The 25,150-nt window shown below is 61.6% G+C and overlaps 1 protein-coding gene across 4 annotated transcripts in view; it reads left to right on the forward strand.

Annotated features, from left to right (window-relative positions):
- MYO18A (myosin XVIIIA) overlaps positions 1-24,820 on the forward strand; it is a 37,597-nt gene extending 12,777 nt beyond the window's left edge. Inside the window, exons 6-50 of one of the 4 annotated variants that reach the window (XM_027891576.1) lie at positions 124-201; positions 608-643; positions 1,283-1,339; positions 1,881-1,968; positions 2,089-2,198; positions 2,275-2,451; positions 2,576-2,786; positions 3,058-3,200; positions 3,896-3,996; positions 4,085-4,148; positions 4,258-4,402; positions 4,756-4,776; positions 5,987-5,998; positions 6,520-6,696; positions 6,775-6,865; positions 6,953-7,145; positions 7,496-7,582; positions 8,208-8,349; positions 8,565-8,724; positions 8,805-8,991; positions 9,082-9,319; positions 10,160-10,269; positions 10,364-10,429; positions 10,692-10,820; positions 11,258-11,401; positions 12,431-12,520; positions 12,606-12,725; positions 12,805-12,916; positions 13,026-13,153; positions 13,296-13,450; positions 14,588-14,711; positions 14,791-14,991; positions 15,270-15,380; positions 15,705-15,809; positions 15,921-16,067; positions 16,158-16,271; positions 16,426-16,542; positions 16,644-16,727; positions 16,943-17,080; positions 17,764-17,949; positions 18,032-18,171; positions 19,262-19,306; positions 20,825-20,947; positions 21,862-23,028; positions 24,180-24,283. In XM_027891576.1, coding sequence (XP_027747377.1) covers positions 124-201; positions 608-643; positions 1,283-1,339; positions 1,881-1,968; positions 2,089-2,198; positions 2,275-2,451; positions 2,576-2,786; positions 3,058-3,200; positions 3,896-3,996; positions 4,085-4,148; positions 4,258-4,402; positions 4,756-4,776; positions 5,987-5,998; positions 6,520-6,696; positions 6,775-6,865; positions 6,953-7,145; positions 7,496-7,582; positions 8,208-8,349; positions 8,565-8,724; positions 8,805-8,991; positions 9,082-9,319; positions 10,160-10,269; positions 10,364-10,429; positions 10,692-10,820; positions 11,258-11,401; positions 12,431-12,520; positions 12,606-12,725; positions 12,805-12,916; positions 13,026-13,153; positions 13,296-13,450; positions 14,588-14,711; positions 14,791-14,991; positions 15,270-15,380; positions 15,705-15,809; positions 15,921-16,067; positions 16,158-16,271; positions 16,426-16,542; positions 16,644-16,727; positions 16,943-17,080; positions 17,764-17,949; positions 18,032-18,171; positions 19,262-19,306; positions 20,825-20,947; positions 21,862-23,020 — 6,366 coding nt within the window. In that variant the 3' untranslated portion in view covers positions 23,021-23,028; positions 24,180-24,283. Of the gene's footprint in view, positions 1-123; positions 202-607; positions 644-1,282; positions 1,340-1,880; positions 1,969-2,088; positions 2,199-2,274; positions 2,452-2,575; positions 2,787-3,057; positions 3,201-3,895; positions 3,997-4,084; positions 4,149-4,257; positions 4,403-4,755; positions 4,777-5,986; positions 5,999-6,519; positions 6,697-6,774; positions 6,866-6,952; positions 7,146-7,495; positions 7,583-8,207; positions 8,350-8,564; positions 8,725-8,804; positions 8,992-9,081; positions 9,320-10,159; positions 10,270-10,363; positions 10,430-10,691; positions 10,821-11,257; positions 11,402-12,430; positions 12,521-12,605; positions 12,726-12,804; positions 12,917-13,025; positions 13,154-13,295; positions 13,451-14,587; positions 14,712-14,790; positions 14,992-15,269; positions 15,381-15,704; positions 15,810-15,920; positions 16,068-16,157; positions 16,272-16,425; positions 16,543-16,643; positions 16,728-16,942; positions 17,081-17,763; positions 17,950-18,031; positions 18,172-19,261; positions 19,307-20,824; positions 20,948-21,861; positions 23,029-24,179 lie in introns of those variants that run through there. The other 3 variants (XM_027891578.1, XM_027891579.1, XM_027891577.1) reach the window with 3 other exon arrangements.
- The last annotated feature ends 330 nt before the right edge of the window (positions 24,821-25,150 follow it).

A 25,150-nucleotide genomic window follows, 5' to 3' on the forward strand; every position in this document is an offset into this window, starting at 1 on the left:
CCCCGAGCACTGCTGGGCTGCAGGGCTGGGAAAGCCTTTGCAATGGCTGTGCTGTTGCCCATGTGCCAGGGCTGCAGAGGCTGTGGGGCAGCTGACCCGGGGCTGATGGTGCTCTGCCTCCAGGCTGGCCCCGGTCCTGTGTCCCAGCTGAGCCCATCTGAGGAAGCGCAGCTCCGACTGGAGAGGATCTTCACTACTTCTGTAATTCCAGGGATTGTTGGTGCTTGCATGTTGCCTTCCTAGGAATGGGGAGGCATGGGCAGTGTGTGGCTACCCTGGACGTGCCGTGTGCTCTGCACATGGTGACTGTACCCCTGTGGCTGGTTGCCAACCCCATGGTCCTTCTCTGGGTGGCAGCAGGGGATGGATGACCAGGGCTGCTGCTGGGTTTGGGGATCATTGCCCAGACCAGTGTGCCTGGAGATGGGAAACTGCTGGCATCCCTGTGGGAGCCCAGGCACACTCTGGTGGCTGGGGTGGATGATGTCCTGGTAGTACCATATGAATCGTGGCTGTGCCAGGACCCTGTGGCCTGTCAGGGTGCTGCTTCTGCTCTCTGCCTCTCACCCCTTCTCTTCTTTCTCTCCTGCTTCCTTGCTGCCGTTAGCTGGACCCTGCCGCCTCCGCCTCAGCACCCAGCCAGGTACTGTACCCCCGTCCTCAGGAACCCTCTGCCTCCACCAGCGACCCCCCGCCATCCTCTGTGTGCCGCTGGGCTGGCATCTGCGCCCGTGCCTCGTGCTGGAGTGTAAGGCTTTCCCATCCCACCCTGCTCCGTGGGCTGCCATGGCACTCACGGGGCTGGAGGGTGCCGGGGCGGCCGGGGCTGGGTGCCTCTCCTCAGCGAGGCCGTGCTGGGAAGCCGAGCATCCCTGGGGGGTGCTCTCGGTGGAGGTGGCACAGCTGGGGCGGGCAGGGATGCAGAGCAGGATGTGAAGGAGCAGAGCAGAGCACTGGCACAGGCAGGACGCATGGCTTGTGGCGAAGCAGCCATGGTGCACGGTGCTAGCAGAGCTCAGAGCGTGTCAGTGCAGTGACCCCCAACCCCAGGGCTTTGGCAGCATGGCCTCATGGCCAACATCCTTCCCGGCTCCACTGTGTCCAGCACAGTGCTGGACACGCCACCCTGTTGTCCACAGCAGTGGCTGTGGCACCGGGAGCACTCACAGGGTGTGACACGGTGGCGCTTTGCCCCTGCTTGCTCTCCTCGCCTCTTTTCGTGCTGTTTGGGGGTCAGGGCTGAGCCCTTCTCGCCTTCAGCCCCGTCTCTCGGCCTTGCCAGGGTCCAGTGGACGATGCGCCGGCAGCTCCCCTTGGCCCCGTCCCTGCTGCAGCTCAGGTTTGGCTTTAGGGCTTATCCTGCTCTCGGGTGCTGGCCACAGCAGCCCAGCATTTTCCATGCTGTGGTCCTCTGCCATGTCCTGTGTCCCCATGTTATGTGCCTGCAGTGTGTCCTGTGTGTCCTACAGTGTGTCCCTGCAGCATGTCCCATGTCCCCACAGCATGCCCAGTGTCCTTGCATCCCACCACGTGGCTGGAATGGGTGCCCTGTCTCAGGGCTGTGGTTTGGGAGCTCAGCCCCTCCAGGCTTGCCTGAGGTGGCTGTGGTGAATGTGCTGTGAGTCACTTGGTTTTATGTTTGCCCTGAGCTGTAGCAGAGCCCTCGTGGTCTCTGCAGCCCTGAACTCACTGGGGTCCCTGGGGACAGTGGGCAAATGGGAACTGGTGCTGGGAAGGCTTGTGAAGGATGGCTGTGGCTGGCCAGCATGAGGCCCTGTGGCCAGTCAGCCCTATTCCCTCCAGCCCCAGGGATGTGGGGAGGGGACAAGACAGAGTGGGGGCAGATGATCACAACCACCCCACCTCCTGGTCTTCCACAGGCCAAGACAGAGGAGCAGATAGCGGCTGAGGAGGCCTGGTACGAGACCGAGAAGGTGTGGCTGGTGCACAGGGATGGCTTCTCCTTGGGTGAGTCAGGGGCACTACCGGGACATGGCATGTCCTGTCCTTCCCATGGCACATCCTCCCCTGTGGTGTCCCCAGGGGGCTGCCAGCACGGCCCCACTGAGTGCCCCGTGCCCCTCGCAGGCAGCCAGCTGCGGCAGGAGGCTGGCAGTCCCCTGCCCGAGGGCAAGGTGAAGGTGAAACTGGACCACGACGGAGCCGTCCTGGAGGTGGAGGAGGATGATGTGGAGAAGGTAGGGCTGCGGGGCGGGGGGACGGTGGGGCAGACCCCCGTTCCCAGCCTGACGCCCCCCTCGACCTCTTTTCCAGGCGAACCCCCCATCGTGTGACCGCGTGGAGGACCTCGCCAGCCTCCTCTACCTCAACGAGTCCAGCGTGCTGCACACTCTGCGGCAGCGCTACGGCGGCAACCTCCTGCACACCTACGCCGGGCCCACCATGGTCATCATCAACCCGCTGAGCTCCCCCTCCATGTACTCTGAGAAGGTGACCCTGCTGCGGGGGGCACACCGGAGGGGACAGGCAGCTGGGAGCCGTGGCACCGCGCAGAGGGAGCTGTGGGGTGGAAGGGTGCTGACCTTCGCCCGCTCACCCTCCCTGTCCCCACCAGGTCATGCACATGTTCAAGGGGTGCCGCAGGGAGGACACGTCCCCGCACATCTACGCGGTGGCCCAGGCCGCGTACCGCAGCATGCTGATGAGCCGCCAGGACCAGGCCGTGGTGCTGCTGGGCGCCAGCGGCAGCGGCAAGACCACCAACTGCCAGCACCTGGTCCAGTACCTCGCCACCATCTCCGGCAGCACCAGCAAGGTCTTCTCCGGTGAGTCCCCAGCAGGTCGCGGGGTCCCCGTGTGCCGCCCGCGCACGCCCCTTGCTTTGCAGTCACAGCCCCCCGCACGCGGCAGCGGCTGGACACGCACCACATGGGCTGTCACTGTCTCACGCCGGTGCCTTTGCCGCGCTCCTGAGGGCTGCCGTGGTGCGGAGCATGGCACGGGAGCAGCAGCACCTGCCCGGCTGGCAGTGCCGGCTCCAGGTGCCCGCTCACCGCACAGCCCCTGCACCCCACCGCCCTGCTTCTCTTCCTGCAGCGGAGAAGTGGCAGGCTCTCTACACCATCCTGGAGGCTTTTGGCAATAGCAGCACCGGCATGAACGGCAACGCCACCCGCTTCTCCCAGATCATCTCTCTGGACTTCGACCAGGCTGGGCAGGTGGCATCCGCCTCCGTACAGGTGAGGGGGCCGGGGTGGCCCCCTGGCATGGGAGCCGGTTCATCCTTACCAGTGTGGCTTCCCTTGGTGCGGGAGCCAGTCTGTCCTCACTGGGATGTAGCCCAAAGAAGCTGTGGATGCCCCCATCATACCTGGAAAGTGTTCAAGGCCAGGTTAGACAGGACTTGGAGAAACCAGGTCTAGTGGAAGTTTTCCTGCCCATAGCAGGGAGTTGGAACTTAGAGTCCCTTCCAACCCAAACCATGCCACGACTCTATGATTCTCATGGTGTTTCCTATGCCACAAGCTCTGATGCAGACCCCCACCAGCTGCCCAGCCATGCTTGCAGCACTCAGCAACCTGGCATCCTTCTCTTGTCCTTGTTCACACCTAGATCAGATGGGCTCCCTGTCCCTGCTGAATTAGTCTCAGAATCGGGGGGGAGTGTCTTCCAGGTGCCTCTCTGGTGTGATAACAGCAGAGCCCTAATGGCCAATCTGGTCCATGCAGCTGTAGTAGTATTCACCAGAGAACAGGTGCTTGCGAGCTGTTTGAATGATGTTTGCATTCACACAGTACCCTGTGGCAGGAGGGAGACCCTCACATCTCCAGGAGGACCCTGGGCAGGCAGCAGGGATGAGGCTGGGGGAGGCTGGAGGGCTCTCAGTGGGAGCAGGGCACTTGGGGACAGTTCCCGTCTCTCCCACCTCCTCCAGACACTGCTACTGGAGAAGCTGCGCGTGGCCAGGCGCCCGGCCAATGAGACCACCTTCAACGTCTTCTACTACTTGCTGGCCTGCTCTGACAGCACCCTGCGGTGAGCTGGGGGGCGAGGGCACAGCCCCCAGCCCGTGGGGTCTCTGGGGTCTTCCACATGGGGCCAATCATGGTGTTTATCCCCACAGGACTGAGCTTCACTTCAACCATCTTGCAGAGAACAACGTCTTTGGCATCGTGCCCCCCTCCAAGGTCGCTGCCATGGGGGGCTCTGGGGAGGGACAGGGGTCCCTGGCCCATTTGAGTGTGGGGGGAGGCAGAGCTGGGCTCCCAGGCTGATGGCTCCTGTGGCTTCCCACAGCCAGAGGAAAAGCAGAAGGCGACCCAGCAGTTCAGCAAGCTCCTGGCAGCCATGAAGGTGATGGGCATCTCGGGTGATGAGCAGAAAGCCTTCTGGCTCGTTCTGGGGGCCATTTACCACCTGGGAGCTGCTGGGGCCACCAAAGGTAATGAACTGCTCTGGGCTGGGAGCCATTAACAGGTGGAGGTTTGGGACTGATGAGTGCAAGGGGTCCCAGAGCCATCGCTGGCACCTCGGCACTTTGCAAACAGCCCCCCCAGTGCAGCCGAGTCCTGTGGGTATGTGGGGGGCTGTGTCAGCTGAGGGACAGTACCCTGCCACCCTGGTGTTCTGGGGCACTCAGCTTTGTCCCCATGGCTGGGGTGGTCCCATTAACCCCCAGTCCATGGGTTGGCTCCTCCCAGCATGTGGCAGAGGGGGCCTGGCTGGGGTTGGGAGTTGGGGGGTGCATGTGTCCCTGTTCCCAGTGTAACTCCTCTCCTTCAATCCTCCTCGCAGAGCCGCTGGCAGACGGAGCCGGTAATGGGAGTGGAGCGGGGGCTCTGCTCTGGGGGGTGCCACACAGTGCTGGTTTTGGGGCTGAAATGGGGGCTTGGGATGCTGCTGGTGTGCTGGGACCAATCCTGAACCCCAGCTGGTTCCTGGCAACCCCAAATTTGCCTGCTGCCCATGATGACCCCCAACCCTCTCCTGTCAGCACATTGGTGATGTGGGGCAGGGCTGCCCTGGCACCCAGAGCACACCGTGGGTACTGGTCTGGCTCCAATAGCAGCAGCTTTACCCTCCATCCCTGGGGATGGCAAATTAGGCTTTGGGGGCTGCTCTTCTCCCGCTGTGGCTTCTTTTTCTCCCCATGGTGCTGGAAGCCCCAGTGGTGCTGCACTCTGGCAGGAGGGCTGGGGCATGGCAACCCCAAAATGGTGACTGCACCTAGGGAATTTTCAGCCCTGGGGGAAAAGATGAATTGGGGATGAGGAGGGAGAGATTGGAGTGGTCTGAGCGTGCATTGGGGTGCAGGGTTGGCACATACGGTGCTCTTAAGGTGTAGTGGGGTGCAGTGCTGACCCATGGGGTGCTCTTGGGGCACAGTGGGGTGCAGTCCTGGCCCATGGGGCGCTCTCAGGGTGCAGTACTGGCCCACGGCGTGCTGTTGGGATGCAGTCCTAGCCCATGGGATGCTCTTAGGGTGCAATGCTGGCCATGGGGTGCTCTCAGGGCACTAGAGGGCAGCAGGGCCCCGCTGCAGCCACCACAGCGGGATGCTCGGGCAGCTCTGGAGTCTCTTCATAGCGGGGGCCCTGCTGGGAGGGAGCGGTACCATATCCTGCTGGGCGTGAGCATCCGAGCCCCAGCTCTGTCCTGCTGCTGAAGCCTCCCCTGCACCTCGTGGACACTGGGGGTGCTCAGAGCCAGCTCAGTCACACCAGCCCTCCCCATTTCCTCAGCCTCTTGACACCGAGCTGGATTCTGACAGCAGCTCTCTGTGCTCTGGGGCAGAGCTGAGCTGCTCCCCGCCAGTGCCCACAGAGCAGGGGGGCTCACAGAGACCCCCCACACTGAGTTGCACACTGCAGCAGTGCCTGGGGAGGGGCAGGCTTGGCATGCGCGTGGCGTGGCGGTGCGTTCCGGCAGGAGGGCCCCCCGTGCCGCGTGTCCCCGCGCCGTCGCGCGCCGTTGTTTCTAACCCCTGTCTCTGTTCGCATGGTGCATGCTGCCCTTTGCAATGCAGACGCCGACGAAGGTAAAGTCTTGGTCTCCACCCGTGTCTCTGGCTTCCCCTTCCCGCGTGCCACCACCATCCTGCTGCCGTGTCATCCCTGCATGTCACCATTAACCCGTTCCCACCTCCCCCAGCATCCACGTCTTTGTCTGTCCACCGCAGTCTGTCCTGCTGCGTTGCAGCTGGGCTGCTCAGTGTGTCATCGAGCAGGGACATGTCCCTGTGTGTGTGGGGTGGCTCAGAGCCCCCCAGAGGTCCCCAGGTAGTGATGGCAAGGGGACCCTCACCTCCACACACCATAGTGTGGCTCTGGGCTCAGCCCTGAAGTGGCACGAAGCCATTCACCCCCCATTTCCTCTACACCCCAAACACGTCTGTCTCCTCACACCTCAAAACATGCTTCCTGACCATGTGCTCCCACTGTGCCCAGCACCCCCAGCCTACTCTGGGGGTCCCTGAGACCATCCTAAGTCTGTCTGGAAGTGCTCCCCATTTTTGGGGATGCCCTGCCGGGCTCTGAAGCCCCCTTCTCCACCCTCCAGCCGGGAGGAAGCAGTTTGCACGGCACGAGTGGGCTCAGAAAGCCGCGTACCTGCTGGGCTGCAGCCTGGAGGAGCTCTCCTCTGCCATCTTCAAGCACCAGCCCAAGGGCACCCTGCAGCGCTCCACCTCCTTCCGGCAGGGCCCCGACGAGTCCCCCCTGGGGGATGGTGGAACAGGTAGGGTGAGGTATGGGGGGACAAGGGGTGGGCCCCAGGGGATGACAGGCTGGGGACACTCAGGGTTACCTTGGCCAGGTCCCAAGCTGACGGCGCTGGAGTGCCTGGAGGGCATGGCATCTGGTTTGTACTCCGAGCTCTTCACCCTCCTCATCTCCCTCCTCAACAGGTACGTGCTGGGAGGGCTGGGGGCAGAGCTGGAGGGTGCCTGGCAGCACAGACTCACCCCGCTGAGTCCCTTTTTTGTGTCCCCCAGGGCGCTGAAGTCAAGCCAGCACTCGGTGTGCTCGGTGACAGTGGTGGACACCCCCGGGGCGCAGAACCCTGAGCTGGCAGGGCAGAGCCGAGGGGCCACCTTCGAGGAACTCTGCCACAACTATGCCCAGGAGCGCCTGCAGCTCCTCTTCCACCAACGCACCTTTGCCCGTGAGCTGGAGCGATACAAGGAGGTAATGGGGACACCCAGGGCTGCCCCTGCCTCCTCCCCTCCTGGCCTCCTGTCCCCACATGAACATCTCTGTTGTCCCCCCCAATTTCTTTGGCTGTGGAACACAGCAGAGGAGGGCTGGACTGGGAGGTGATGGGGTGGCTGTGAGAGGTGGTGGTGGTGGTGAGATCACTGCTGCTGCTCCATCTTGGCACTGACAGCCTGGGGGGACCCTTCCATGTGTCCTGGTCCACCCTTGGCATCTGGCATCATCCTAAACCTCATTGAGAGTAACACTCTGACCATCTCCTGGTCCCTGTCACTGCTACTCTGCAGTGTGGGGGCTCACCTGCCTCTGTTCCCCCTCACCAGGAGAACATAGAGCTCACCCTGGCTGATGCTGAGCCCAGCTCCTCTGGCTCCATAGCTGCTGTAGACCAGTCCTCGCACCAGGCACTGGTAAGCACCCGCTGCATTTCCTCACAGCCAGAGCACAGCAGTGGATGGGTGGAATTTTGACACTTAGGTGGTAGTGAGGGGAAGAAAAGGGGCTGTCATGAATGCCTGACTGTGAGACCATGGTTGCAAGTATGCGTGCAGCCCACATCCTTGGTGCACTCCCCAGCATGGTCTTCCCTGCTTGCCCTGGGAGCTGCCTGTGCTGCAGGCAGGGAGCCTGGAGAGTGTGTGTGATCCCTGGGGTGCTCCAATCCTTGAGATCCCTGAGATGCTCTGGTCCCCAAGGTGCTCAGGTCCCAGGATGCACAGGTTTCCAAGGTTCTGTAATCCCTGGGGTCCTCCAATCCCTGCTGGGGGTGGCTGCAGAGACCAGGAGGGCTGGTGGCACCAGCCCTGTGCTGGGCTTCAGCCCACGGGTGCCTGAGCGCTTCATTTCCCAGTGAGATGTGCTGCTGGAGTGTCCCATATGGGCTCTTTCCCTGCTGGGTCTCCATTAAGCAGGAGACCTCTTGCACAGTGTGAGGTTGCATGCTCCCTGGGTGGCCTGGGTCCCCTGTGTCACCCCATGTCCCTGCTCTGGGGGACAGTGGTATGCTGGACAGCTGCCAGCGCGGTGTCCCTGCAGGTCCGGTCACTGGCCCGCACAGACGAGGCACGGGGGCTGCTGTGGCTGCTGGAGGAGGAGGCACTGCAGCCTGGTGGCAACGAGGACACCTTGTTGGAGCGGCTCTTCTCCTACTATGGCCCACAGGAAGGGGGCAAGAAAGGTATGGGGGAGCCTGGCACTGTGGGGACTTGCCCACTAGACCAGGAGCAACTTTTCCAGTGCAAGGTGTCCCTGCCCATGGAGTGAGGGTTGGAACTCGATGATCTTTGAGCTCCTTTCCAACTCAAACCATTTACCATTCTGTGACTCTCTGACATGCGCCAGTGAAGCGCCGGTCCCTGGGGCTGTGCCCAGCGGTTCTGTGTCTCCCCACAGGGCACAACCCTCTGCTCCCCAGTGACAAACCCCGACACTTCCTCCTGGGCCACAGCTCAGGGACTAACTGGGTGGAGTACGATGCCACCGGATGGCTCAACTACGTCAAGCACAACCCAGCCTCCCAAAATGCCTCCGTCCTGCTGCAGGAGTCCCAGAAGTGAGTGGGGTCCTGGGTTGGGAGCATGGCAGGGGGAAAGGGGTGGCGTTGAGGGGTGACATCCCCTCCGTGCCCTGCAGGAAGGTGATCAGCAGCCTCTTTGCTGGCCGTGGCGGGTCAGCGCTGGTGCTGTCGGGCTCAGTGGCGGGGCTGGAGGGGGGCTCCCAGCTGGCCCTGCGCCGGGCCACCAGCATGCGCAAGACCTTCACCACCGGCGTGGCCGCCGTCAAGAAGAAATCCCTCTGCATCCAGATCAAGCTGCAAGTGGTGAGTGAGAGGGTGCCAAGGAGGGGGTCCCCGCGTCTGGCTGGGGCACCGCTGCACGTCACCGCTCACCCCGCTCTGCTGTGCCTGCAGGATGCCCTCATCGACAGCATCAAGAAGTCCAAGCTCCACTTCGTGCACTGCTTCCTGCCCAAGGCGGCGGGGGGCGGCGGGGACCCCCAGGCTCTGCCGTGCCGGCGGGTGAGCGGCAGCGAGCTGGAGCTGCCGGCGGAGCACTGCGAGGCCGGGCTCATGCAGCTGGACGTGCCCCTCCTGCGCGCGCAGCTCCGCGGCTCCCGCCTGCTCGACGCCCTCCGCATGTACCGCCAAGGTGAGCTATGGCACCGGCACCAGGGCGAGGGGATGGACGCTGCAGAGGTCCTGGCTGCATCTTCTCACTGGGGGGCCAAAGGCCCTCAGGAACCCATTCAGCACATGCCCTTGCTCTGAGCCCTGCAGCCGCCAGCTGTCTCCCCAGGGCAGTCCTGTCTCTGTCACCCCTCCCCTGCGGGGCCGTTATCTGTGCTGGGGACAGGCATGGCCTTAATTGGGTGTCTCCACTGGTGCCGCTGGTTCCTGGCAGGAATCCCACTGGCATCCATCCCTTGTCCCACTGGAATGAGGGACTCTGAGTTGTGCTCAGCAAAGCATTTATCGATACGCATGGCCGGCTGCCCGGCCGAGGGTTTATTGCTTGGAGGCCGGACCCTTCCTGCCGTGATTGGAAATCGATGCCACCCACACACCTCCTGGATCGATGGCCGTGGCCAGCCGGCCGTGCCGGGGTCAGAGTCCCCATCAATACCTCGTCGTTAATTAAGATGTGAAGGCTCAGTGCTGGAGCCTGATGAAGGAGTTGGCTGCAGCTCAGAGTGAAGCCGGAGCAGGAGTTCCACAGGCAACAACACACGTGCCCCTGCTCTGCCCCCAGGATGGGATCTGGCCACTTGCTCCCTAGATCCCAGCCAAAAGTGCTGGAGGACCCAGCCAAGGAAAACCTCCCGGGTTTCCAGCTGTGTTTGGCCCCATGGGGAGCTTGTTCCACGTGGGGTGACCCCATCAGCTCTCCCAGAAACTGGGCCTCAGCATGTCAGGGCACACAGGGCTGTTCCTGGCCATCCCTTAGGCATCCTGGCTGTCCCCACAGCCCCACTCTCCCTTGCTCCCCCAGGTTACCCTGACCACATGGTGTTTGCGGAGTTCAGGCGACGCTTTGACGTCCTGGCCCCACACCTGACCAAGAAACACGGGCGCAACTATATCGTGGTGGATGAGAAGCGGGTACGTGTCCTGTGCCAGGGCCAGTGTGTGCTCCAAGGTCCCCTGCACCCCAGGGTGCCACCAGCCCAGTCCTGACACTTCTCCCTCCCCACAGGCAGTGGAGGAGCTCCTGGAGTCACTGGACCTGGAGAAGAGCAGCTACCACATGGGCTTGAGCCGGGTATGGTGCCTGACACTGGGTGTGGGTGTGGGCAGGGGTGTGCGTCACGGCTGGGCACAGCATGGTGGGACAGCACAAGGGCATCACTGTTTGCTCCCACCCACGACATTCCTCGTGCCTGGGGAATAAAACCCCGTGGTGGGACAGGACCAGTGGCTGGGATAGGAGGGGAGAGCTGCATCCCCAGCAGCGGGCAGGTGGCACGGTGTGGCCGGAGGGATGCCGGCACCCATCGCCATCCCACCCCGCTCCCCTCCCACAGGTGTTTTTCCGGGCTGGATCACTGGCCAAGCTGGAGGAGCAGCGGGACACACAGACCAGCAGGAACATCACCCTCTTCCAGGCAGCGTGCAGGGGCTTCCTGGCACGGCAGCACTTCAAGAAGAGAAAGGTTCGTCCCAGCGACTCTCCCCTCCCCGCTCTGCTGCACAATTTCGCCTAAAATGGGCAGCACAGTCTTTCTGCGCCTCCTGGGCCAGCACCTCCTCCTCCCGCCTCCCGGGGAGCCGTGGGGGGCCAGGGGGAACCGGCAGGGAGGCTGCTGGGCATCGGCACAGCAGGATGAAGAGATGCATCGGCTCCTACTTTTATCATTAAAGAAGGCGTAAAGTAGGCGTCTCAGCAGCGCCTGCCTTCCCGGGATTAACATTTAGAGGGGCTGGAGAGGATCAAACTGAAGATATACCGGTGCAATTAGCCTGATTGCTTACGAAGGGGAGCATGCTGGAGTGCTGGTGGGGGTGCTGAGTGCCCACCCACCCCTCTTTGCCCCGCTGGCAGCACCCTGTGCTGACCCCATACCCTGTGCTGACCTCGTGCCCTGCACAGATCCAGGATTTGGCCATCCGGTGCGTGCAGAAGAACATCAAGAAGAACAAGGGGGTGAAGGACTGGCCGTGGTGGAAGCTCTTCACCACTGTGCGGCCCCTCATCGAGGTGCAGCTCACCGAGGACCAGATCCGTGGCAAAGACGTGGGTATCTGTGCTGGGGGGTGTTGGATGGAGCAGGGAGGGCTGGGGGAAGCGTTGACCCTGGGCCCCACAGTGGGGTGGGATGCAGGGCCCTGTGGTGGGGTCAGATGCAGGAGCTGACAGTGGGGTGGAATGCAGGATCCTGTGGCAGGGTGGGAGGCAATGTTCTGCAGTGAGGTGGGATGCAGAACCCAGGGAAGGGTGGGATACAGGATCCTGTGGTGGATTGGGATGCAGGACCCCACAGTGGGGTGGGATGCAGGAGCCCATGACGGGGTGAGATTCAGGACCACGTCTGCGCGCAGCCCGTCAGCGCCAGGCTCGAATTGCTCCCTAATTTGCGAATCAGCATGTCATTAGCATCCCGAGAGCCGGCTGTTGCATGAGCCCAATTACAAGCGTGGAGAATGGAAATGAAACCGTGTGCCGAGAGGCATATGCAGGGGCTCCGCTCACGCTGGCAACCAGACACTGGTGCACCCGCCGAGCCCGCTCGGCACGGAGCCGCTGCCTGGCTCAGCTTTCACCCCGACCCGCTGAGGACGGGTGCCTGGGTGGGGGCACTTGGGGCCCCTCCTGCCCCCCCCAGCCTGCACTAGGACCAGAGGAGGGAAGAGGAAGATGCTGGCAGCCAGACACGCCTCCCCAGAATTGGCTGATGGGCCCCAGGCATCCTGGCAGGCCCCTTCTGTCCCCACCTGGGCTGGGTGCACCCAAATCCTTCAGTGAGCTGCTGATGGGTGGGTTTGCTCCCACCCCCTCTCCCAGGGGATGTGAGGACCCCTCTCCAGCTTTTCTGGGACTGCCTGGCATTTCGACACCATTTATGGGGTTGGAGTTAGCACAGCGGAGGAGCGGGTTGGGGAAAGTCCCTGCCCAGCCCTTGGCAGGGGAGAGCGGCCCCGGGGAGCCCTCACCCTGCCCATCCTGCGTTGGGGGGGTGCTGTGGGGGGCGGAGAGCTGCCAAGATCCCGCCTGCCAACCTCTTCCCTGCATCTGCCCCCTCCCTCACCGCCCGCTCTGTTGCAGGAAGAGATCCAGCAGCTGAAGAGCAAACTCGAGAAGGTGGAGAAGGAGCGTAACGAGCTGAGGCTCAACAGCGACCGCCTGGAGAGCAGGGTAGGTTCTTGCTGGTGCCAGGATGGGGTACGGTGCTGTTCTGGCCTGCCCCAGCCCATGGTCCTGTTTTCCCTGCTGCCCCCAGATCACAGAGCTGACATCGGAGCTGACAGACGAGCGGAACACCGGCGAGTCGGCCTCCCAGCTGCTGGACGCCGAGACAGCTGAGAGGCTGCGGGCTGAGAAAGAGATGAAGGACCTACAGGTAAAATCACCTCTCCTCGGCCTCACAGCATTTCCTGTCCCCCACCTGCAGCACTCACAAAAGCCATGTCCCCTCCCAGGCAAAGTATGATGCCCTGAAGAAGCAGATGGAGTCGATGGAGATGGAGGTGATGGAGGCTCGGCTCATCCGGGCGGCTGAGCTCAACGGGGAGCTCGATGATGATGATTCAGGTACCATCCTGCCTTCAGTGCTGTCCGCTGGCACACACTGAGTGTCCCCCTCTCCACAGTGGCCCCATGCCACTCCACAGCCCCTTGGTGACCCCATTTCCCTGCACAGGTGGCGAATGGCGGCTGAAATATGAGCGGGCAGTGCGGGAGATCGACTTCACCAAGAAACGGATGCAGCAGGAACTGGAGGACAAGCTGGAGGTGGAGCAGCAGGGCAAGAGGCAGCTGGAGCGGAAGGTGAGTGGGGCTCAGCCCCGAGGACCTCCTGGTGCCCTCAGCATGGGCTGGGCTGCTTGGAGCTGAGGGAGCCCGTGACCAGGACAGCAGGGATGTGGTGTGATCCCGGAGCCCTCACCATCCTGCCTGATCCTGCCTGCAGCTGGCCGACCTGCAGGCAGACAGCGAGGAGAACCAGCGAGCGCTGCAGCAGCTGAAGAAGAAGTGCCAGCGCCTGGCTGCTGAGCTGCAGGACACCAAACTGCACCTCGAGGGACAGCAGGGACGCAACCATGACCTGGAGAAGAAGCAGAGAAGGTGGGGACTGCGTGCTGGAATGGGAGGGTCATGGGGGACGTGGCATCCTCACTGCACTGCGAGCCTCTGGTGAAGTGGCATTACCATTTTAGCAGGGATTTGGGCACTCCACCAGTTCCTACTTGGCTGGGGTGTCTCCAGCGGGATGGGGCTGCCTCGGTTAGATCTGTTAGTTGTGAGGGGGATCCTCATACCCTTTTGGGGAACCTCGTGCTGTGTGATTCCCCTCCCGTGTGGGGTCATGCCCCAAGGTGGAGGCTGCTCGTGCCCTGCATCTCTGCTCGGCATGCAGTGCCACCCCGTCCCCGCTCCCAGCCCCAAAGTTTGCTAACGTTATTAAGCAGCAGGGACGCTTTCATCTCATTATGGTAATGATCACACACACAAATACAGCGAGAGAATCCAATCTAATTAATTTCAATTTCCGCGGATTGGAGTCTGTGCTAATGCAGCTGTTTATTACCCAGTGCGAGGAAAAACGGGGATTAGCTGCCGAGGTGTTTAACGCAGGTCACAAACTCAAGTGTAGGGTTGTTTTCCAAGCCCCAAAGGCAGTGATTTTGGAGCAAACCCAGCTGATCCCATCCCAGGGGCACTGGGAGAGCTGCCAGGGCACTTCCTGGCTGTGCTGAGCACTCCCCCACCAGGGGTTTGTGTCCCCTCCAGGGGCTCATGTCCCCTCTGGGGATGGGACCTGTGCCATCCCACATGGGATGCAGCTGGGGGAGCTGAGCTGCTGCAAGAGCCTGTCTCTCCTGGAGACCCCCCAGTGTCCTGAAGCCCCTCTGAGTCCTGCTTGGAGGGTTTGGTGTCCCTCCCTGCCTCGGTGTAGCCAAGCCCCTGCTGTTAGCAGCCACGGCCGACCCCACAGAGCAGCTGATGGTTCTGCCGGGGTCACTACTGTGCTCTTCATTAGCAAGGAGCAAAGGCATCAGGAGGAGTTTCTCGGAGTGACTCGTGCCACCGTGCTAGCAATTAAAGGCTCATCAACAGGCTGTTTCAAACAAGCATCTGACGCCACTCCGCCTTCCTGATTCCTGCTGCCATGGGAAGGGGATGCTTGGCAGGGTGTCCCTGGCACAGGGCTGAGGACTGGTCCCCAGGGTGCTGAGTGCTTGCCCTGTTCTCCCCATGCAGGTTTGACAGCGAGCTCTCTCAGGCACACGAGGAGGCGCAACGGGAACGGCTGCAGCGGGAGAAGCTGAGTCGCGAGAAGGATGTGCTGGTGGCTGAGGTCTTTGGCCTCAAGCAGCTGCTGGAGGTGAGTGGACCCCAGCCCCCAACCCAGTCCTCCCAAGTCACCAGGTACCCCGGGCTCATGGTGACCCCGTCTCTCACAGGACAAGGACTTGGACATCGCAGGGCTGACGCAGAAGGCGGAGGCACTGGAGGCAGAGCTGCAGGACATCTCCTCCCAGGAGTCAAAGGACGAAGCCTCCCTGGCCAAGGTGAAGAAACAGCTGAGGGACCTGGAGGCGAAGGTCAAAGACCAGGAGGAGGAACTGGATGAGCAGGCTGGGACCATCCAGATGCTGGAGCAGGTACAGCGGGGAGGGGCGAGGTTTCTGGGTGGGGTGGTTTCATGCAGGGCTGTTATTACCTGGGCCGGGCTTGCCCAGGAAGAGGAGGCGGTCGCCCTGAGCCCGGCGTCGGGCCGACACGGCTCCTGGCCCTCCGTGCCATGGCCCAGCAGGTCACCATGGGGCGAGCGACCCGGCCGGCCTCGGACCGGGGCATTTTCTGTGTGAGTGGTGCCTGGGGAGTGGCATGGGGGGTCCCCATGTCCCCTTTACTCTGACCACATCCCCACCATTTGCAGGCGAAGCTGCGGCTGGAGATGGAGATGGAGCGGCTGCGGCAGACCCACGCCAAGGAGGTGGAGAGCCGTGACGAGGAGGTGGAGGAGATCCGGCAGTCGTGCCAGAAGAAGGTAGGGCTCGGCTGCAGCCCCTCTGCCCAGGAGGGCCTGGGATGCATCCCCATGCCCCGGCTGGGTGCCGGGAGCTGCCAGCTGGGCACCGTCATGCAGCACCCGGCTCCTACGCAGCCGACCACAGCCTGGCTCCACCGGCCCGGCGGGTCCGACCAGTCCTTCTGCCGCCCGGGCCAGCGCATGCCGGGCTTTGTGCCTCTGGTTACGCAAACACCCGTCCGGTGGGGTGACCCCGTGTCCTCAATGTGTGGGGACACCCGAGGAGGGTGGTCATGACCCCTCCCCACCGCCCTGACCAGCTGCCCCATGTCTGTCCCGCAGCTGAAGCAGATGGAAGTGCAGCTGGAGGAGGAGTATGAGGACAAGCAGAAGGTGCTGAGAGAGAAGCGGGAGCTGGAGAGCAAGTTATCTGCTGTCAGCGAGCAGGTGAGGTGAAGGGCAGCTGGGCACGTGCCTTGCTTTGGGGACCCCGAGGTGGCCGTGGTGGGGTGGACACCCCTGCAACACAGAGCCCTGGCATGGTCCCCCCTGCCATAGGCCAACCAGCGGGACTTTGAGACGGAAAAGCGCCTGCGCCGGGACCTGAAGAGAACGAAAGCGCTGCTGGCTGATGCTCAGATCATGCTGGACCACCTGAAGAACAACGCACCCAGCAAGAGGGAGATCACCCAGCTCAAGAACCAGGTGTGCATCCAGACCCCCCCCAAACCGCAGCCTTTCAGGGACAGGGGGTGTCCCTGTGCTCTGGCCGGGTGCTGAGCTATATCCCTGCAGCTGGAGGAGTCGGAGTTCACCTGCGCAGCCGCTGTCAAGGCCCGCAAATCCATGGAAGTGGAGATTGAGGACCTCCATCTGCAGATCGATGACCTCTCCAAGGCCAAGGCAGCGGTGAGTGGTTTTGGGGTGAGATGTACCGTGGTGGGGCCATGCCCCACTTGCTCCCAGGGTGCCATCAGCGTGGCCCCGTGCTGTTTGGGGTGCTTTGGGGGGGTGAGTGCCCCACTCCTGGGCTGCAGCAGCAGACAGGTGTTGCTCCCTGCAGCTGGAGGAGCAGCTGAGCCGGCTGCAGCGGGAAAAGAATGAGGTGCAGAGTCGGCTGGAGGAGGACCAGGAGGACATGAATGAGCTGATGAAGAAGCACAAAGCGGCTGTAGCCCAGGTGAGGTAGAGCAGCAGCTGTGCCCACTGCACCCCCTCAAAACACCTGTCTTGGAGACAGCACAGTGGGATCCCTGCTAATGGCCCCGGTGTGTCCCACAGGCGTCCCGGGACCTGGCGCAGATGAATGACCTCCAGGCACAACTGGAGGAGGTCAGCAAGGAGAAGCAGGAGCTGCAGGAGAAGGTGGGGATCAGACAGGGGATGCACCCTGAGTGAGGGGAGGGAGTGTGGGTCACTCAGAGACCTGCTGCCCACACCATGCACCGTGAGGGCACAGAGCAGTCCCAGGGGATGGGAGCAAAATGACCAGCAGCTCTGCTCCCTACCCGGATGGCGTGGCAGGGGAGCAGGGAGGTTATGATCGAGGCTGAGGCTGTGCCCCCATCACCCCCCCGCAGCTGCAAGGCCTGCAGAGCCAGCTGGAGTTCCTGGAGCAATCCATGGTGGACAAGTCGCTGGTGAGCCGGCAAGAAGCCAAGATCCGCGAGCTGGAGACCAGGCTGGAGTTCGAGCGGACGCAAGTCAAGCGCCTGGAGGTAGGCACTGGGCTCTCCCTCCACTCTGACTGGGACAGGGATGCAACAGGAGCGTAATGAAGCTGCCTGAGAGGTCTGCTGAGTGCATCCCCTCCCCAGGACCCCCCACGCTGCAGCCCTTCCCCTCCGGCAGCCCATCCCTGTCTCCGCAGGGAAGGCTCCCTGCAAGCACCGATAACAGTAATCCACCGCCCGGCCCAGCAAAGTGCTGCTCTTTCCCTGCATCGACTTAGGGAAATTATAGACTCCCGGCCCCACGAACGCAGCCTGTTTTATATTCTGCCTCCGCAGCTCTGCCGGGGAGCGCAGCAGCTTAGCTCTCCTCTTCATATTTTCCAAGCTATTATTTCCTTCCCCGCTCTCTCTGCCGGGGCCATAAATATGCAGCGGCTGGCTCAGTGGACGGGGGAGAACGGGAGCTATTTTTTTCCTTACGTTACATGTTTTAATTACTTCACACACAGTTAAATCTATTTTTCCAATTCAACAAAGCCCTTGCTGTTGTTCTGCCCCTTCCCTGGCCCTGGGAGGGGGTGGTTTCTCCTCTGTCTCCTTGTGTAAATTCATGGGGATGGGATCACGGGGAGGTCAACTCATCAGCCCTTGGTGGTTGTTGGGGTGAGGGTGGACCTGCAGGATGAGGGGTCCATGGGGGGATCTGGGGTGACCCCGCTGCTCTGCAGAGCCTGGCCACGCGGCTGAAGGAGAACATGGAGAAGCTGACGGAGGAGCGGGATCAGCGCGCAGCCGCCGAGAACCGGGAGAAGGAGCAGAACAAGCGGCTGCAGCGACAGCTCCGTGATGTCAAGGAGGAGATGGGCGAGCTGGCCAAGAAGGAGGCAGAGGCCAGCCGCAAGAAGCACGAGCTGGTGAGACACCCGAGACAGGGCCAGGCAGGGAGCAGGGGGGTGTTTCCTCAAGTACTTGGCTCATCCCACTCCCTCCCTGCAGGAGATGGACCTGGAGAGCCTGGAAGCCGCCAACCAGAGCCTGCAGTCAGACCTGAAGCTGGCCTTCAAGCGCATCGGGGACCTGCAGGCGGCCATCGAGGATGAGATGGAGAGTGACAGCAACGAGGACCTTATCAACAGGTGAGAACACCTGGGCCTGGCTCCCACGCGAGGCACGTCCCTGGGGGTCACTGCTTCCCTTTGCCACTTTGGAAATGCCACGGGGACCCCCTCAGCTCTGCCTGGCCCTGGCAGGATGCTGTCCATCCATCTGTCCATGCATCGTGCACCTGTGCCTCTGTCCATGCACCTGTGTCTGTGCCACCCGTGCATCGGGCACCTGTGCACACGGGCATCAGTCCCTGTGCCTGTGCATCCATCCCTCCGTCCACCCGCAGCCCCGGGGAGCTTCACCCACTTGTAGAGGTGCCTGAAATGCATCCAGGGCTGTGTCAGCTGGCTGGAAACGGCCCAGGGAGCCCCAGGAGACAGGGCAGCACAAGCTGGCAGGAGGTTTGGGATGCTGGGATCCAGCCCAGCCCAGGGATAGAATTATAGAATCCTACAATTGTTTAGCTTGGGAAAGACCTCTGAGATCACCAACTCCAACCATTAACCCGGCACTGCCATGTTACCACTAAAGCGTGGTCCCAAGTGCCTCATCCACACGTTTTTTGAACACTTCCAGGGATAGTAACTCCACCCCTTCCCTGGGCAGCCTGTTCCAATGCCTGACCACCCTTTGGGTGAAGAAATTTTCCCTAATATCCAATCTAAACCTTCCATGGCATAACTTGAGGCCATTTCCTCTTGTCCTATCGCTTGTTCCTTGGGAGCAGAGCCTGACTCCCACATGGCTACAACCTCCTTTCAGGGAGTTGTAGAAAGCAAAAACGTTCCCCCTGAGCCTCCTTTTCTCCAGGCTGAGCCCCTCCAACTCCCTCAGTCAATCCTTATCAGGCTTGTGCTCCAGACCCTTCCTCAGCTCCGTTACCTTTCTTTGAACATGCTCTGGCAACCATCCTGGAGTGCTGGAATCCAGCCTGGGTGCAACCCCACTCCAGGGTTGCAAGGCAGCCTCACCTCCCTGTCCTGGCCCTTCCCCTCCGTTTAATTTGTCCCCATCCTTTCTCCGCCCACTTGATCTTATTTTTTTTTTTTTTGAATTTTCATTTGATTTCTTTTCTGTTGTGTTTCTCCCCCCTCCTACCCTCCCTCCGACCCCTCCCAGTTTGCAGGACATGGTGGCAAAGTATCAGAAAAGAAAGAGTAAACTGTGAGGAGCATCTCTTTCCTTCCTCCCCTCCCCTAACCCCCACCTCACCCCCGCGGGCCGGGGTCCCGCATGCCACTGGCCCACCTCCGCATGCCCTAACATCACCCACGGCACGGCACAGCACGGCACAGCACGGCACATAACTGCATCCCACGCAGGGGGATGGGATGAGCCCCCGGGATGGGGTGGGGAATGATGTCCTACCATGGCTGATGACGAACGTGTCGGCGTGGGGCAGCGATGGAGCCCCGCTAATTAACATCCCCATCCGTGGTCGTTCCCACGACCCGGCTCCTGCTTGACTAACGGCACGTTCGCCCGGACATAAACTGCGTTTGATGTGGAGTTTAATTCCGCCGGTTATAAAACCTTAGCTGCCCCCAGAGCTTGTTTTCAGGGCTCGTTGGGAGTTTTTTGGTGTCATTCTGTGGGGGGTATTTTGTTGTGGTTTTTTTTTTTTCCCCAAGCCCAGCGTTGCCTGGATGTATTGCAGGGGAGGGAGATGCACAGGATGGAGCGTGGCTCGTTGCTTTGAATTTAACGAGGAGGATTCACATACAGGGTCTATCCCAGCCTGTCCCTTGTGCTGTTTGCCATCATTCCCAGGCAGGGAATAAGCCCAAAACTGGGAGGATAAAAGGCCATTTAAGATCCTATGATATATCCCTTCCCTGGAGCAGCCCAGTGGGAGCCCTTGTTGGGTGGGAGCGGGGTGGGGAGAGGGGACCACACCACTTCGATTTCCGTATAGATCCCGCTGGTGCCGCCGTAACCCTAATGAAAGCGGTAAGCGGTGAGGTATTAAGGGAGATTTATTCGGGGATGCTTTTAACGTGGAGGAATGGATTTTGCAATGCAGACAGCACCTTCTTTCTAAAGGCAATCAATATGGTTACGAACGGCCGTTATAAATTAGATGGTTTAAGCCAGATAGGAATTTTTTTACGCGGGGACGTAAATCAGGGGCTCTCGGGCACGGCAGGGCTGTAAATCTGCCTACCACGCTCCTGCGCCCGCCGTGCCGGAGTCGTTCCTGTTCCACCTGCTAAACTCCTGTTTACCCGGGGCCATCAGCATCGCTCTTCCTCGCTGTAATTCTGCACTCGACGGCGGCCTATAAAACGAACCCACTTATTTCCTTCCGAGTCCCGGAGCTGGAAATCTCCTGCGTGTTTCTGGAGCTGTGCCCTGCCTGCTGCCCCAGCTGTCTCCAGCCCCGGGGGGACATTGGGCAGAGGATGCAGGAGCCCATTGGGCAGGCAGGGAGGTGGTTTGGGGGTTTGCAGGGTGCTTCGGGGAGACCCTAAAATGCAGGCTGAGCTCTGTGCATGCAGGTTACACCCCAGAGATGGAGCAGGATTATGGGATGGGGTTTCCCCCGTGCCAGGGTACATAGGCAGTGGGTGCTGGGGAGGGCTATGGTGCCTTCCAGTGCACTTTCACCTCTCCAGCACCCAAAATCTCACTGCCCCGTACTCACCTTTTGTTTTCTTCCACCCTGACCCACTCCTCTGGCAGTGACGGTGACTCAGATGTGGACTCGGAGCTGGAGGAGCGTGTGGATGGGGTGAAGTCTTGGCTCTCCAAGAACAAAGGCTCCTCTAAAGCGCTCTCTGATGACGGCAGCCTGAAGGGCAGCAGGTGGGTACAGGGCTGGGTGTGGGGCAGAGGATGGGCTGAGCTGTGCTGGGACATGGCCGGGGATGGGTGGGCACCTGTGGGATGTGGTGCTTGGTGCCGTGTTCCTGCCTGTGTGGTTGTGTGGTTGGCTAGGGAAAGGTTAATGCTGGTGAGCAGCTTGGTCTCCACTGGGGACAAGTGTCCTTCGACCTAAGGGGACCTCTCTGGTCCCCCTTCCCTCATCCCATCCTGGAGGCACAAGGGCATCCACACTTCCCACCCCATTTGCCTCCCCAGGGCTCGCAGTGGTGGGCTCTAGCTCTGTGCAGCATTCCATCATTCCAGGACTGATTCCCTGCTCCATTCTGCCCTCCTCTGCAGGCCCACTACATCCCTTCCCACACCTCTGAGAAAATAACAGTAGAGGTGGGGGACATGCCCAGGTGCCCCCACTGTGGGGCTGGGGCACACATCCCCACTTCCATTCTCCATGAAAATTACTTGCCTGCTGAGCACAGATTGCTTTTATCCAAACCCAATTTCCTAGCAGGGCTCCAGGAGTCCCAGGGGACTCCCTCCCTCTGCCGAGCAGGGGGGAAAGATCTGAGCTGGTTTCTGTTAATTGGTTTAATTTATTCAGCGGTGCAGATGTAAAACATTTTGTTATTGGAGATAATTCCACCTTTTCTGAAGTCGGGAATCAAACGCAGCGGCTCCAGGTAGCCGACAATGAAATAAATTGAAGGCAACACTTTAAAGGCAAATCAAAGTGCTGGGCTAGAACAATTCCCACATTTACGCGACATTTTTCCACGATGCCATTTCCCGCTGACGCAAATTGCCGAGGCCGCCTCGCTGGTCCCCCCCCCCGCCCGCTCATCTCCATCTCTCTCTTGTCTCCCCGGTGCGTGCGGGGCCACGGTGTTGTGGTGCAGGTCAGCCCCCCCGGACGGTCCTGAGGCCGAGGAGCGCCCGGTGTCGGTGTTGAGCTCCCTCAGCTATAGGAAGCGGCCTGGCCTCAAGGACTCCATAGGCGGCCGCGGGGATGAGCAGACGCTGTTCAGCGCTCTGGGCGAGCGGCCGCCGTCCCCCGAGCGCCCTGCGCGCAGGAAGGCCCGCGGCGGCGAACCCGAGGACCGGGCGGCCGTCATCGCCCGCGCCTTCGCCGACGCCAGCGGTCGGGCTCGGCAAGGGCTGGACAAGCGGTGGTCCCTCTCGGCCACTGATGTCGAGAAAGCTTCCGTTGCCTCTGCCCCAGTGAGCCGAGTGTCTTCCACCTCCTGGCGCGGGCTGGAGGATGGGGATGATGGGGACGAGGGGTGCTCAGTGCTGAGCTTCGCCCTCTCCAGCCCTGGGAGCTTGCGGAGCAGGCGCGGGGGGCCTGAGGGTCGTCCCGAATCACGGCTGTCCCTGGCCCGCAGCCACCTGGATGAGGCGGACGACGGGTCCCGTGGGCAGCCCCTCTTGGGGCGCAGCCTCTCTGTGCCCCCACGGCCCCGCAGCGCAGCCTCGGAGGAGGAGGGCCCTGGGGACGCCCGCCCCGTGGGGCGCCGCTCCTACCTTGACCCCGACCTGGAAGCCGCCATCCAGGAGGTGCTGAGCTACCGCCCACTGCGGTCCAGGGGCTGCTCCAGCCCCGATGCCGACTCAGGGGATGACGGCCGGAGCGTGAGGAGTGTCCGGAGCGCGGCCCCCCTGGGCGCTGCCGATCGCCCCTCTGGCAGCCTGCGCCGCTCCGCATCTGCCCTCGACTTCTCCCGGCACACCTGCCGGTGCCGCAGCAGCTCAGGCTCCTCTGAGGAAGAGGAGGAGCGGAAGAAGAAGAGCGCCAAGAAGCGTGCCAAGAAATCCAAGAAGAAGTCCAAGAAGAAGAAGAAGAAGCAGGAGTCATCATCTGACTCCAGTTCCTCCTCCGAGTCCTCCTCTGGCTCCACCAGCTCCTACCGCAGCACTTCCAGTGTCAAGAAGGGCCCACGGGCAGTGGGGGGCGAGGACCCGACACGTCCTGCCCGGGGCAAGAAGGAGGAGAAGCAGCGGAAGAAGCAGGTGGACAGCCTGATGATGAAGTACCTGTACCGGCCCGAGAGCGACTGAGGCAGGAGGTGGGAGCGAGGTGTGCTGTGCAGCATGAACCTCCCTGTGTGCCACTAACCGCTCGCCCTAACCCTCTCCTGACTCTGGACATGGAGTCCACCTCTACCGGGATGGTACTCCCCTCTGTGCCTGCAGCAGCCCTGCTTTTGGGGTGCTGCAGGGCATCCCGAATGCATCTCCCTCCGTGGGGAGATTCCCAGTGTGGCCGCAGCGGGACCAGCACTGCCCAGGCTGCCAGGACGCAGCGTGTTCAGGATTAGTGTCTGTGGGGCACCAGGAAGTGCTAATCCCTTCCTGGCTCCCCAGCCACCAGCCACGACACAACTGGATTTATTCCTTCAGGAAATTTAGGGGGTTTTGGGCAGCACAGCATCCCGCTCGCCCTGGGAGTGGGCAGGAGTGTGACGAATACTAACACGCACCCACCGCAGTGTGTGACCATGGGGGGAGGCAGCACCTGGGAGGGTGGCCTGGGATGGGCAGTTGGAGCTCGGAGTTGCTGTCCTGTGTCCTGTCAGGTGCCTGTGATGGGAATTTGGGGTGTGAACAGTCTCAGCCTGCGGGACTTTCTCACCCTGTTTGGTGCAGAGGAGAGGGTGTTTTGGGGCTCACTGACAGTAATTTCCAAGCAGATTCTGTCCTTTCTGATGGCTTGAATAGGAGAATGATTGGAGGAAGGGAGGGAAGCCTTTTGGAAACGTGGTTGCCATTGGGCTGCCTTTCCCAGGGCTAGGGAAGACATCACAGGGGGCAGAGGGGAGAAACATCCCCAGCAGCCAGCCCTGGGCTCAGGTACGACCAGGTACCTCAGGCAGGGATGTCCACGAGCACTGGTTTCAGCATCCAGGGCCCCGAGCCTTTTCCTGAGTGTGGGGCTCTGGGTGCCCATGGGGGTGGCAGCTCCCAGGCAGGCTCAGCTCAGCCCCACCTCAGAGCAGGGGCTCGGCTCAGCGCAGAGAGGAGCTGTTTGCAGTGGAGCATGCCACAGATATCTCGGAAATAATAAAAAAGGAGGCAATCAAGGCTCCATCCAGCTGGCTACCGGTGTGCTGGCTCACCACAGCTCCCGCTGCAGCCGGAGGGGAGTTGTGCTCTGCAGCCGAGCCATGCTGGGCTTGGAGCCCCCTGGGACCCTCACTAACCCCACTCTCTCCCACAGCCCCACGAGCTCCCGGCACACCTTCACCTCTGACAGATGGGACGAGGAGCAGGACGCCGGGGACAGCACACGCCGCTCCTCCCGCAGCTCCCCCAGTGCCAGCGAGGCGGAGAGCAGGGCTGCTGAGACCCCTGCCTAGCCCCCCAGTCACCACTTCCCAACGCCCCAGGAACACTCAGCTCCACGGGGCCGCCCCGGGCCACTGGTATTTCTTCTGTGTGGAGTGGGGGGACACACTCAGCCTCCCCCCAGCCTTGGGGGGAGCAGCCCGGCCGGCTCGCTGGCTGCACCCCCCACCTTCCCACCTCCTGTCTGTCCTTGGCGGTGGAGTCGGCTGCTCCGGCACCCTGGATTCATTCCTTAGTGCCTGCTGGCTCCTTATTTTATAACTTAAACTCCCCCTCCTCTTAACGCCCCTTTTAGTTGAGCCAAAGACGTCTCTCGCTGGCCGGGCCCTGGGGAGCAGCCGCCTGGCAGCCGGGAAGGGGATGTGGGGACAGGGTCCCACGTGTCCACTGGGGTTTTCAACAGCCCCCCCAGCCCCCCGCTCCTGCCTGGCTGTTTTGCACTAGCCCAGCTGTGCATCCCACCACACCTCCTTTACTTTCAGTATGAAAATAAATGTCATTTCTGGCTGGTGACACCGGCTGCTGCCTGCTCCATGTGCCAGGGGGGGTCTCCCCATTCTGCAGGGGTGTTTGCATGGTGGCGAGGTCTGGTAGAATGGATTCAGCCCTGGCAAGGATGCGGGTCTATATGGAAGGGCCAAGCCTGACCCCTTCCCTGAGCCTGCTGCACCCATGGGTGCTGAGGAGGATGGGGGGGGGGGGGGACAGCCCTTGTGGGTGCTGGTCCTGAATCATTTATCAATCTTCATAAATATGCAGATGAGCAGTGGGACAGAGCCGCTGCCTGCCGGCGTTAATTATTTAACGCGAAGGAGATGATGATGATGTGCATTGCTGGCCGCC

This window comes from Empidonax traillii, unplaced genomic scaffold, assembly GCF_003031625.1.
Source record: "Empidonax traillii isolate 1590-97213 ecotype Southwest subspecies unplaced genomic scaffold, ASM303162v1 scaffold322:size1131127, whole genome shotgun sequence".
Lineage (NCBI taxonomy): Eukaryota > Metazoa > Chordata > Aves > Passeriformes > Tyrannidae > Empidonax > Empidonax traillii.